General features: G+C 40.3%; 1 protein-coding gene across 2 annotated transcripts in view; it reads right to left on the bottom strand.

Moving 5' to 3' along the window:
- Positions 1-7671, bottom strand: part of si:ch211-202p1.5 (uncharacterized protein LOC103909337 homolog) — a 35836-nt gene extending 28165 nt beyond the window's left edge. Inside the window, exons 1-2 of one of the 2 annotated variants that reach the window (XM_044376197.1) lie at positions 6258-7671; positions 5989-6134 (exon numbers count right to left, since the gene is read on the bottom strand). In XM_044376197.1, coding sequence (XP_044232132.1) covers positions 5989-6049 — 61 coding nt within the window. In that variant the 5' untranslated portion in view covers positions 6050-6134; positions 6258-7671. Of the gene's footprint in view, positions 1-5988 lie in introns of both variants that reach the window. The other variant, XM_044376196.1, reaches the window with a different exon arrangement.
- Positions 7672-12520: the final 4849 nt, after the last annotated feature.

Below are 12520 nucleotides of genomic sequence, written 5' to 3'. Positions count from 1 at the left end.
TTGCTGAATGTCTGCTTGTCAGCTTGTTAGCCTGTGGACACTGTTCCTGCTGAGACTCACTGCTGCAATTTGATTGATACTTAGGCAACTTTTAACGCCAGTTGGTGTTACTAATTGCTTTAAATTTTATTGTCTCTAATTAATTTCTTAATTCTGCTGCTGTCATCTTAAAATGTACAATTTGCTACATGTTTGTTTATTTACTGAAAAATAATGCAGTGGTAGCATAAACACAATTATTATCTTATAAGATTAAGTAAAACACTTAATGATTTCATAATTCATCAACTTCATCAAGTCTAATATTTTGGAAGTATAATGAAGTATAAATTGCTGTACTTTCACTCAGTACCAACATATATTAATGTATCCTGCACTCTTCTGGTCTGAAAGGTGCGTAACACCTTAATACTTGAAAAACTTGAAAATTTGACATATTTAGAGGTCTGAACTGGGGTATAATGATTGTTTTCTTGATTAATCTGATGGTTATCTTCTTGATTAATCAATAAGTTGTTTGGTCCATAACATGTCAAAAAATTGTGAAAAATGTTGATCACTGTTTCCCAAAGCCCAAGATAACGTCCTCAAATGTTTTGTTTTGTTCCGACCAACAGTCCACAACCCGAAGATATTCAGTTTACCGTCACAGAGGACTAAAGAAACCAGAAAATATTCACACAGTAAGAGGCTGGAATCAGAGAATTTGGAATTTGTTTCTTAAAAAAAATGACAAAACGATTAATCGATTATCAATATAGTAATTTAATTTAATAGTTGGCGACTAATCTCTAATACAGCTCTAATACAAAGGCAACACAACACTCGAACTCCCTGGTACAATGTAAAATATGTTACCTGTATCGCAGGATCTAATGCAAGAAGGATTGTTGGAGTTTTGGAACCAATCTAGGAGCTCTAAGTCCTCTGATACTGATTTTGATGGTTCTTTTTTAATCTCTTGCAAGTCTCCTAACTTTATGGAGCTACAAAACTAAAATGATAGAGTGCCACTTTAAGCAAGAGACCGTAATTTACTCACATATTGTGCTGCCACTGTGAAGTTAATCAAAAAATTCTGCTCTACCTTTTGCTGAGAGTATACTATCAAGGTTCATAAACACGCAATTATGGGTTCTTGAAGAAACAATCTGCAGTTTCTCTGTGGTTATGATCTGAAGAACACCTAAACAAGGGAGTGGCAACCAAACTCATGTTGGATTATGCAGGTTTTATTGCAGCCAGGGTGTTACGTAACTCGTCTGTCACTCAAAATGGATTCATTTTAATTGAAAAGGGTTTTACCACACATTTCTTAACACATACAGCTGCAGTATCTGAATCTAAATCAGAATCTAAACCACATTATCCAGGTTTTGACCTGTGGATTTGATGGCCCGGGGCAACATGAAGGTATTCATGGTTGGCTTTTTGCCTCGACTCCAACTCAACTCTCTGAACCATCTGTCCACAAAAAGGACGATTACATGCTGCCTTACCTGACGCACAAAGATGTAAATGATGAAAGATGATTTCAACTCAAGTGACATTTTGGCAGCAAGTAAAGAAAACTTTTCCTTTCACTCCAACTTTAATCTGACAAGGCTGAGAAATCATAAAAAAAGCTCCCTGTAATCCAACAATGCCTTCATGTTATCCAGTGGGTTCATATGGGTGCGGCCAGGAATCTACAGGTGAAACCTCTGGCAGTGAGATCAAAAAAACGCATTCCAGATTTCCCATATGTGATAAGACCTTAAAATCCCTGGAATGTACAGAAATGCATTCCTGAATTTTTGTTGTTATTTTTACATTTAAGAGGTGCTAAGTCAATTTTTCATAAAAGCTTCACTCACAGTAGTATATTATTACCACAGTTTTACTTTGTATGTGTAACCACCTCCAGTATGGAGTCACAACACTGACAAAAGTCAATAAAAGGTTATGAGATAAATCAAAAATAAAACAGAAACATTGATAAATAAAACAGTTTGTTAACTAATTAAAATTCAAAAACACGCACGCATACACACTCTTCCATCTTGGACCAGTGCTTGCCCTGGAGATAGATGGACACACCCATCTCTTTATCATGTTAACGTGAGAAAAATTGGAGATTAAGTGAGGAAACTGGGGGATGTTGGGTGGGGAAACTAGGGAATCGAAAAATGATTAAATGCGCTACAGTACAAACCCATAAATAGATAAAAATTTGCTAGTGAAAGACAAGTAGAAATGTAAAATAAATTAAGTTTTAAATGAATTTCATAGGCTAACTTACCTCTTTTTTGCCAACTGATTGGAGGTTAAAGGAAAAGTACAAAGCTTAGTGCCTGCTCAGGTGTACCACAAAGCACCAACCGGCTTCCCTGCACCTTCTATCAGCGTAGAAATCACCGAGAGCTGCGCTGTTAATAACGGACTCTAGTGACTGGGGTTTTTCTTCAACTGGAGCCCCCCTCATGTCTGCTGTAATGATCTCCACTGTGTAACTGTGACTGTGGCAGTTACCAACGCTGCCATTCGGCCCAAACAATGCAACAGCTTTAATTATGATGTCCTACACCGCCACACAGCTACGGAGTTTATGCAGCTTCCTAATTACAATCGACAACAGGTTTTTAACCCGCTGCCAAGAGTTTGGGATTTTAAGAAACAGACCTTGTTACATCCATAGAGGCTTGTGCCGCGGTTTCAATGTGGAATACAGAAGCAAAACAAACTTGGGCATCAACGTTGGAAACATTGAGAAACTATCCTATACCAGGCGAGATGCAAAATATGGAGTGGATCACAGTGTACTGGGAGGTTGCAGTGACTTCTATCCTCAGCTCTGTCTCCTGCCACCATGGAACTGTTTAATACACAATCTCTCACTGATAAATCCCTCCTCATACATGACCACATCTTGGACAAGGGGCTTGATTTCATGTACCTGACTGAAAGCTAGCATAAACCAGGAGTCTACTCTGTGCTCACTGAGGCCTGCCCTCCTGGGTAGAGTGACATGGAAAAACCCTGCAGCTCTGGCTGTGGTGGTGGTTTAGCAATCATACACTGGGATGAACTGAAACTGTCTCCCCTGCCAATGCTTGATCTTTCTCCTACTGAATGCCTCATTTTAAAATGTAAACTTCCATACTCCATGACGAGGCTTCTCGTCTCCACCCCCCCGCAAAAACCAAACACCTTTCCTCCCTGAGATACATGACCTCCTCACCTCACTTTGCTCCAAGTCAACCAACATTGACATTGTTGGTGATATGTATATACATGTTGACAACCCCTCCTGTCATTTTGCAATGGAGTGTCTGAGTCTGATTGAGTGCCTTGGCTTGAAGCAGCATGTTGATGTCTCTGCTCACACCAGGGGGCACACTTGACCTGTCGGCCCCCATCAATAACCTACAGGTCTAGGATCTGGGTGTGTCCGACCACAAGGTGGTCTCAATGGATTTGACATTCCTGTCTCCCCCTGCTAACCTAAGTGTCAAATACCTTTTCAGAACTGGAAAAGCATTGACCCAGCCATCATGACAATGGACCTCCAGCACATCACCTGTCCAGCTTCTGCATCAGTGGATGAACTAGTGGCACTCTACAATACATCTCTTTGATCTTCATGTCCTTATCAAGATGTGTGAGGTCAATTTCTCACACTCTGCTCCCTGGTTCACTCATGACCTGCAGAAAATAAAGACAGCTAGACGTGTCCTGGAACGACACTTCAAAAGGTCTGGGCTTGCTGTCAATAAACTGGCTTTCCATAAACATCAAAGGACTGAGTCAATGTCCCTTAAAGATGCTCGGTCACAGTTCTACTCCAACCTAGTTAATAACAACTCTAAGCATCTTTTTTCCACCATAAACCATCTCCTGAAGCCACAATCATCTTCCCCAAATGAGGCTATAGAAAAGCAATGTAACATTCAGTTAACAGTCATTCATTGACTTTTTCAGAGCAAAGATCAACAACATCTGCTCTTTGATGTCCAGTTCTTCCTCTCTGCCTCCTCCTGTCATCGACCCTCTGTCTGGGTAGCTCGCCGCCTCTACTCCATTTTACTGGCATCAGACAGCACCACACTGAGGAAATCCTCAGGAAGATGAGACCCTGTACTTGTGCCCTTGACCCCAATTCCCACAGCTCTGCTCAAATCATACATCCCAATTCTCAGACCCTGATCACCCAAACTGTCAACCTCTCCCTTCAAACTAGTTAGTGTTCCATCTCGGCAGTAATCCACCCCCTCATCATTCATATGAGGGTGACCCAGAAGTTCTTGCCAGCTACAGACCTATCTCCAACCTACCTTTCCTGCTCAGGGCTATGAATGACCCGTTGATGGCAGCTGATGCATGAGAATCTCTTCTGATTCTCCTTGACCTGAACGCTGCATTTGACACTATCCTTTTAGAGCACCTCAACACCACCATTGGACTGTCAGACTCTGCACTTGGGGGGTTCAGACCTACCTTTCCAGTAGGACTGATTATGTCTCACAGGGAGGATGCAGGTCTAGATCACTCCCTGTCAGCTGTGGTGTTCCCCAAGGATCAGTTCTCGGCCCCATCCTGTTTACCCTCTACATGCTACCCCTTGCTGATGATACCTAGCTGTACATCAAAACTGCCCCAAGCCATTCTACAGCCATGTCATGCCTTAGCAACGGTCTTAAGGAGATTAAGGCCTGGATGAGCACAAATTTCCTCCAGTTAGTTCCTCCACACCACATTCAGTAATCCCTCATACCTCATCTCAAATTTGACAGCCAGGACATCCCCCTTTCCTCTTCAGTCACTAATCTGGGCATTATGTTTGACCCTTAGCTGACTTTTGATGACCATATAAGACATCTATGCAAAACCTCTTTCTTCCATCTCAAAAATGTCTCTAAACTCTGCCCCTCTCTAACCCTGACAGAAGGGGAGTAACTTGTCTATGCCTTTATTTCCTCAAGACTGGACTAGTGCAATGCACGCTTCACAGGGATCCCTGGCACGAGCATCCAGAAGCTCCAGTACATTCAGAACAGTGCTGCCAGAATCCTGATGAGAGTGCGAAAACACAAACATAAAACACCAATTATGTTTTCATTGCACTGGCTCCCTGTCTCCTTCATGATTGACTACAAAGTCCTGGTACTCACATACAAATCCATCAACAGACGTGCGCCTCCCTACCTACACCAACTAATCATACCACAAACCTCCACCCACACCCTCAGATCTGCCAGCAGCTTGCTCCTCTGGGCCTCCAGCACTAAGCTCTGCACCATGGGGGATCAAGCCTTCTGTTCTGCTGCACCACACCTGTGGAAAAGCTTTCCTAACTATCTGAGGGCAGCACAGACTCTAGTCTCTTTTAAAAAATGTCTAAAAACCTTTCTATTCATTCAGGAAGGTTTTTACATCTTAATTACTATTTTCTTTATGTTGTGTGTTCTGTTATTAATACTGTAGCACTTTCAGTTTCAATAAGACTGAAAAGTGTGATGCAAATTAAATGTATTATTATTATTTATTATTATATTTCTTTGTGCACTCCATTTTTATTATTCAACCAACCAAATTATGTCTTTTTGACTCATTTATAACCTTTTGTTGGTTTCGGGGCTCCATAGTCAGGATCTCTGATGGTAAATAAGTCTCTAAAGTGTATAGAAAATAAAAGTTATATTCCAAAACACAATGTACTATATGTGTGCTGTAAAAGATTTTCTCAACCAAAATACTTACTACATGTTAAATAGTATGTACATTGTACCCTTATTTGTCAGAAATAAGTTTTTTGAACAAAATTTTACAAGCTTTAAAATCAACACAGGTAATAAAAACGATGTCAACATTCAAATAAGATGATTTCAGTGCAATTAAATGTAAAAGTGAGTCTGTAGCAACTAAATTCAGGAGCATGCTCTTAATGTTTCTCTTCTCAATTTCGAACTTAACAGGATCTGTAAAAACAGATATTGAAGATGGGTTTACCTTGATGCTGGTGGATCAACATCAGAGTTGTGGTGAGGAACCAAAAGTAAGTGAAGTCCATCCTGCCTGCTTCCTCAGCGTCCAGGTGAGAAATCTGCCGAAAGCACCTCAGTCTTCACGTAAAATTCCTCACAGCAGCTCCTTTTCTTCCAGTCATAAAAAAAAAAAGCAGAGAACAGCCCAAAGATATTTACAACACCACTCACACACGAAACAGAGAAAAAGGCTTCCTTTTAAAACAAATGAAAAAAAGCTCCTAAAGTTTGCACCAAAAAAATGTCCGCTTGATCCAGTCAGGTAAATGTTGGAATCTGTTGCCACCCAGGTGCAGCGCTAAACTAAACCCAGGTTCAGGGTGTTGAGCTGTATCCTGAGGGGCTCCGAGGCTGCTGCAGTTCCCATACGGAGGGAGAATAGTGTGAGTGGTTGTATTGAGCTGTATCATAACAGATGGAGAGCAGGAGGAGGAGGAGGAGGAGGAGGAGGAGGATTCACAGGGGAGGCTGGATCTGCAGTGAGACACCTCCACAGTTTGAATGTCATTAATCAAAACCTCCTCCACCGTTGGTTGACCCATGTCATGCCTTCTCTCTGTGGTCTTTCTGTTCTTTCTATTCTCCTTGTAATCTTAAGTCTCTCCCTCCTCTTCTTCCTTCTGGAGCTCTCCACCACACATATGGAGCAGCCCTGTCTGTTTTGTATGTACATATTTTCGTCCATGAGCGCCCATGTGGAGCAACAAAGTGAGCGTTATCCTGCTGCTGTAGAAAATATTGCTATAGCACAAGTGAATCATTGACCACACCAATAACTGTGAGGTTAAAAATGATAAACTCAGTTGAGTTCAACAACCACAGGAGACACTTTAGCCCCTTTTCGACCAAAAGTTCCAGGTACTTTGGAACCAGAGAAACTAATCTCAGGAACTAAACCTGGAACTAAAAGTCCCTGTTGTGTATCCTGTTTGCATCAGTGCATCAGTTAGCATATGGCGAGCAAGTTTACTGAGAATGCTAGCCATCAATATTGAGAACACTGATATCACTCTTACAACACGGATAAGAAACAAACGGGATGCTGTGTTTAAAGGTGCAATATATGACATTCAGCCTCATTCAGCACCAGCATGTCAGGCCAAAACAAATGTGTGCGTTGTTTACTCAATTAGGTTGGAAAAGCTCACGAAACTTAGATCAAACAGTCAAACAAGGCAGTGCTGATCAAATATGGATCAAGATTATGCGACTGCATTGCCTGCTTCTCGCCTCAAATGTTTTCAGAAACATATTTTAGTGTTTAGCTGTAATCTTAGAAAGTTTGTGACGCGGCCACCATGTTGGACACGGAAGGACTCACATGCACTGGCTATCAAAACAAAGAACAGAGAGCCTCAAATTACAACACATGCAATAAATAAATAAATAAATAAAAATAAAGACTAAATAAATAAAGCAATGAAGACTTAATAGGCAGTGATAAAGATTTATCTGTGCCTGCTCAACAAAGCTAGTGTTGTGGCAAAGATGCAAGTTAGCTAAAAGTTAGCTAACCAAAGTTAGCTGGGACTCCCTAAAAACTTGTTATTTCACCCGGGGCGTTGCCTTACGTCCTGCGTCACACAGTGTTGTGTGCCTGATGTGCATTCTCGTCCGCTCACACTGGGTCGTCTTGTCACTTTTTGGATAAGCTCACACTGGGTCGTCTTGTCACTTTTTGGATAAGCTAGCAAAACCACAACCTAAACATTGGTTTATTAAGCTAATCTTTGCCTTAACCCCAAGATTAAACCTACAGGAGACCTCACACCTGATTGTAATGTCAAACAGAGATGATATTATATTTTTTTTGTTATCATTGATTTACAAAGATACATTTCTGCTCCTTGTACTGCTGGCATGGCTGCAACTAGACTTCCCTGCAGATTTTTAAATGACTTTTACATGACTGTTGATAAATTCTCAAATTGACCATCATATAGTTATACTTGAAAATATGTCCAACTAAATAGTCCTAAAATATATTAACATTTACTGGGACTAAATTATGTCCAACAACAAAAATCTACTCAGATGAGTGTCTGTATTCTGATATCAATGTAGTGTCTTGCATCAATAGATGCACAAACAAGGCTTTACAAGGCAGACTATCAATTTCCATGTACATGGATGTGAGACCAAATATACAAATGATAGGAAAACATGAATAGTATATTCTGTATGTTTTCATACTTGACTCATATTGTATGCATGTATTATTCAGTCCAGTTTGCCTAATTTTGCAAGCTTCAGAAATAAAACTAGTCCATACTCAGTCCAACTTGTCATTTTTATCAAACCAAAATAATTTTTTGTTCTGCATTCTTACAAAGGTGCATGCAGGTTATCCTTTAAAGTAGCCTACAATAAAATTAAGTGCCATTAATTTTCATCATCTCCCAGGTCACAGACCAAAAACACTCTACCACTTATTGTCATTGACATAGCACAGGGTTACACACACCGAAAACTTTCTGTTCTAGCTATTTGAGGGTCCTTAGCATGGAAAAGTTTGGGAATGCCTCACCGAACTACATTTCAGTTGGTACAATCACCAGAGGCAGTGCATGTTGCAACTCCCTGGCTCTCATGATCTGGATATATTAGTGTTTGTCAAAACATGTCATTAAAAGTAACTGAGGGCCCTATTTTACAACAAGACGCTCAGCCCATACTGGCTTACAAGGCACACACAAGAATTATTTCCATACACACAGATGTGAGTCCAAATATACAAATTATAGGAATACTTTTTAGAATATTATGTATACGTTCATTAGGCCCCCCCATATTTCACACCCTGCCTGTATGAAGATTTCTTTATGTGTACACTTTATGTGTGTGTGTGTGTGTGTGTGTGTGTGTGTAAGCACGTGCATGTCCCTGTCTCATGCTGCGGCAGCATTTCACCCATCTGTGAGAGACAAAACAAAAATACAATCCGTTAATTGAATACAGAAACGTGAAGAGTTAGGTCAGATTCACATCCTTGGGCTGCAAGACATATTTCTAATATGTCTTTCAGCCCAAATCTAATCTAATAATATTTCTCTCCACTATTTATCGTTTTAGCCCCCAAAGCGTGCTGTTTTCAACCTCTCTACTACTTTGGCAGACAATACTCTCAGCATATTTGTTTTGGATTGAATTGCTGAGGAGCTGCCTGCAGTCTTTAAGAGACTATTCTGAGGTCATCTGAAATAAAATACTGTACACCGAACAGGAAAATGACAACCACAAAAGAAAAGGTGGACCCCCTGTTTCTGCCTTTTCATCTTTTTTTTTTGGGCCCAGTTTAGGGGAAGCTCAATCGCTGTCTTTCTGCCATTCTAACCACAGAGAGGCTGTTGCGGTAAACCAAATTCATAAAGATATTAACAAGGACAATCCAAACATCTGGGATGCAGATTCTATGGCGTGCTCCAGAAACAGCCTTTTGGTTGGGTTTCCCTGATAATTGCTCCACCAGATCTTGTGAAGTCTTCTGAAATGAGTGTGGTGTCTTGAAATGGAAATAGCAAGAGGAAGTGAGGGTTTCACCACCACGAACGGAAGAGGCACAGCGGGAACAGGCAGTGTGTTAATATGTTGTTATGTGTGTGGGATTTTACCTTCTTTACTGTAAAATCTTGACCCGGGTTCAACTCCCAACTTGTAAAGATGTTATCTGATTCAATCATGGCTGAAACTTTTGAAGGAAAAGTTCAACATTTTGAGAAAAACAGAGCTGGAGTCAGGATGTGGTTAGCTTAGCTTAGCTTAGCATAAAGACTGGAAGCAGGGGGAAACAGTTAGCTTTACTCTGTTTAACATTCAAAAATACACCTACCAACACCTCTAAAACTAAAATTAACATGTTATGTGTCGTTCAGTTTGTAGTTTTAGGGGGAGTTATGTGCGGGAACTATTTCTTGATACACAACAGTTTATTCATCCGCCCGCTGTTTCTGTTCAGCGTCTCCAGGCCTCAGGTTGCCAGATACATGATGTTTTAGTGTAGGACTTGAAACCACACAGTGACGACATAACTTAAACCTGCATTAACTGATGTTTTTGTCCACTTGTTTTCACACACACAACACTGATATATCATCACCTTTTAAGTTGATATGTTGAACTTGTTAGCAAACAGTTGATTATTTCCACATCCAGCAGTTACGGAGCAACTTTATCATTCATTTGGAGTCGTGTTTCTGTCCACATGGTGAATGAAAGTCCAATATTCACTCTGTTTTAGCTCTGTTTTTGCTCTCTACCAACTCCTGAGGGAAATATCTGGCTCTTTAGCTGCTAAATGCTCCACTATGTTCACCAGCTAGTCTACAGCTAACTGTGTCTGTTTGCAGTTTGGTGCTGAGCAGGTAGTGCACAGTGGCTTTTTAGAGCTTTTTCTCTGATCACAGCTGCCTGCTGTGGCCAAAAATAACGCTATGAGAGCGCTGAGAGTGAACCAAAACAGTAAAGTAGCAGTCGGACAGCTAAACAATGAGCTGAAACTCAGTATAAATCTCCTAAAAGCCGATGCAGAGTTGCTGATAATTCTCTGTAGGTTCATCTCTGTGAGTAGTGTACAACACATTACACATTGACAGCTCATACTTTGTTATTACAAAAATATAGATCATAGTCACAGTAAGCTGCGCACAATCACGCCAGTTTTAAACCAAACTGACCCAATAGCCAGAGGAGAATGCTATATTGGACTAATGATACCAAACGTCTTTTAAATTCTTAGAACTTTCTAAAATATATACACACTTTATGTTAGAAATGCAATTGTGAACGTTAATTGCAGATTCATTGCATGATGCCAACTCCAGCCTCCTGTCTGAGACTGCATGACTCCCTCTAAAACTACAAATTGACATTTTTACTTTTCTGTTTGTGTGCAGATTAATACACAGTCTACCAGAGTTTTTAATCTGGTGTTGGCTTTGACATTCCTGCACTGACCATATGAATGCAGACTTCTGACGGCCATGCTGGCTAACTTCCGGTTAGCTGTCTGCTAACTTGAAGTAGGCAACGTCAGAGCTTATGATAGTGTTTATGTGAGTACTGCCAACAGGGGGAGACAAAAGTCCTACACTCCAGCTTTAATTACTAAACTATGTAACCATGTATGATGTGAAATATATTAGAATTATTGCTGAAATAGCGTTGGTTCGATGTAATCATATATGTGGCTTCACGAAATCAATTTCTTTTATATTTCCATTATCATTATAGTAACTGATGAAAACAACTACTCCATCTGTCTTTGGCTGCAGATTTGTGGTGATGTGTGTTGATGTCATGATGCTCTGAACCATCCCGACATTTCCTGAAGAAAAGCTTTCCGTTTGTTGAGTTGTCGTTATCACGTTTAACTGTAGTCGTGTTTCCATTAGATTTGCAAGACAAGTTTAAGCAAATGTGAATTAGGTGCGTTTCCATCAACTGGTTTGAAATGAATAAACTAGGCTACGCAACGCATAGCTTCATCAGAAAATGCTGTATAGGATTAAATAATCCGTCAGTAAACAGAGTAGAAGAAGAAGAGGTTGCCAATTGGAAACGAAACAAATAGTTATATTGCCTTGACGAGAGAAAAATGGAGAGAGGTCTTTGTTTCAATTGGACAACTTGTAATCGTTTTTTCATGTCAGCTAGTATTGGCCATGCTTCATGCTGTCTGGAGACGCAGGATGACGCCGAAAGTGGAAACAACTGATCAGTCATGTGAGTTAAACGCTCGCTATGTCATTATTTATCCAACAAATGTGTTTCCATCACCCATTTTATGCATTAACTCTTTTTCGACATTTCCAAAAATCCACCTCAGGTGAGCATGAAATCTTTTTTGCAAAACTGAGGAAGTGTCTTTTTGAATTTTGGCGTTTCCATTAAGCTTTTTTAATGCGAAACTTCAAAATGCGCATAAAAATAGATGAATGGAAACACGGCTTGTGATTGGCACAACTTGTTCCAGAGCTGTGAGAGCAGTGATGTGATTGGCTGAGAGAGTATTTAATAACCACCACACCTGCTGATCTATATTCACTTTCACTCAGACCTTTTACACGTCGCTGCTGCACATTAATCAAAACAGCAGGTGTGCACGGAGACGCCTACACAATCTGACCTACCACCTTGCGCTTGTGGTTGCACTTTCACAATTAAAATACAGCCCATAATGTCACATAATCCTTTCATGGTAGTTTGTGTCCACAAAAACTACATTTTTTTCTTGAATTTAAATCTAATAAAGAGGAAAACAAACAACCCACTGTGAGAATTTGCTCCAGCAAACTGAGAATATCATCTCCAGCTCTTTGCTGTCGACACAGACGTCTGGATAGTTTTTATTTATTTGTGTCATCTGAATCATCTTCTGTACATACTCATCTCAGTCACTGGGTGCAAATAAACAATTTAAAAATGTGCGCTTGTGTGTGTGCGCTCCTGCGAGTGTCTGCTTGTCATTTAGCCGGCTGTCTGACTTCTCATCAGGTTTT

This window comes from Thunnus albacares, chromosome 16 (genome assembly GCF_914725855.1).
Source record: "Thunnus albacares chromosome 16, fThuAlb1.1, whole genome shotgun sequence".
Classification (NCBI taxonomy): domain Eukaryota; kingdom Metazoa; phylum Chordata; class Actinopteri; order Scombriformes; family Scombridae; genus Thunnus; species Thunnus albacares.
Note: the sequence above shows the minus strand (reverse complement) of the source record. Positions and strands in the feature narration are given on the sequence as shown.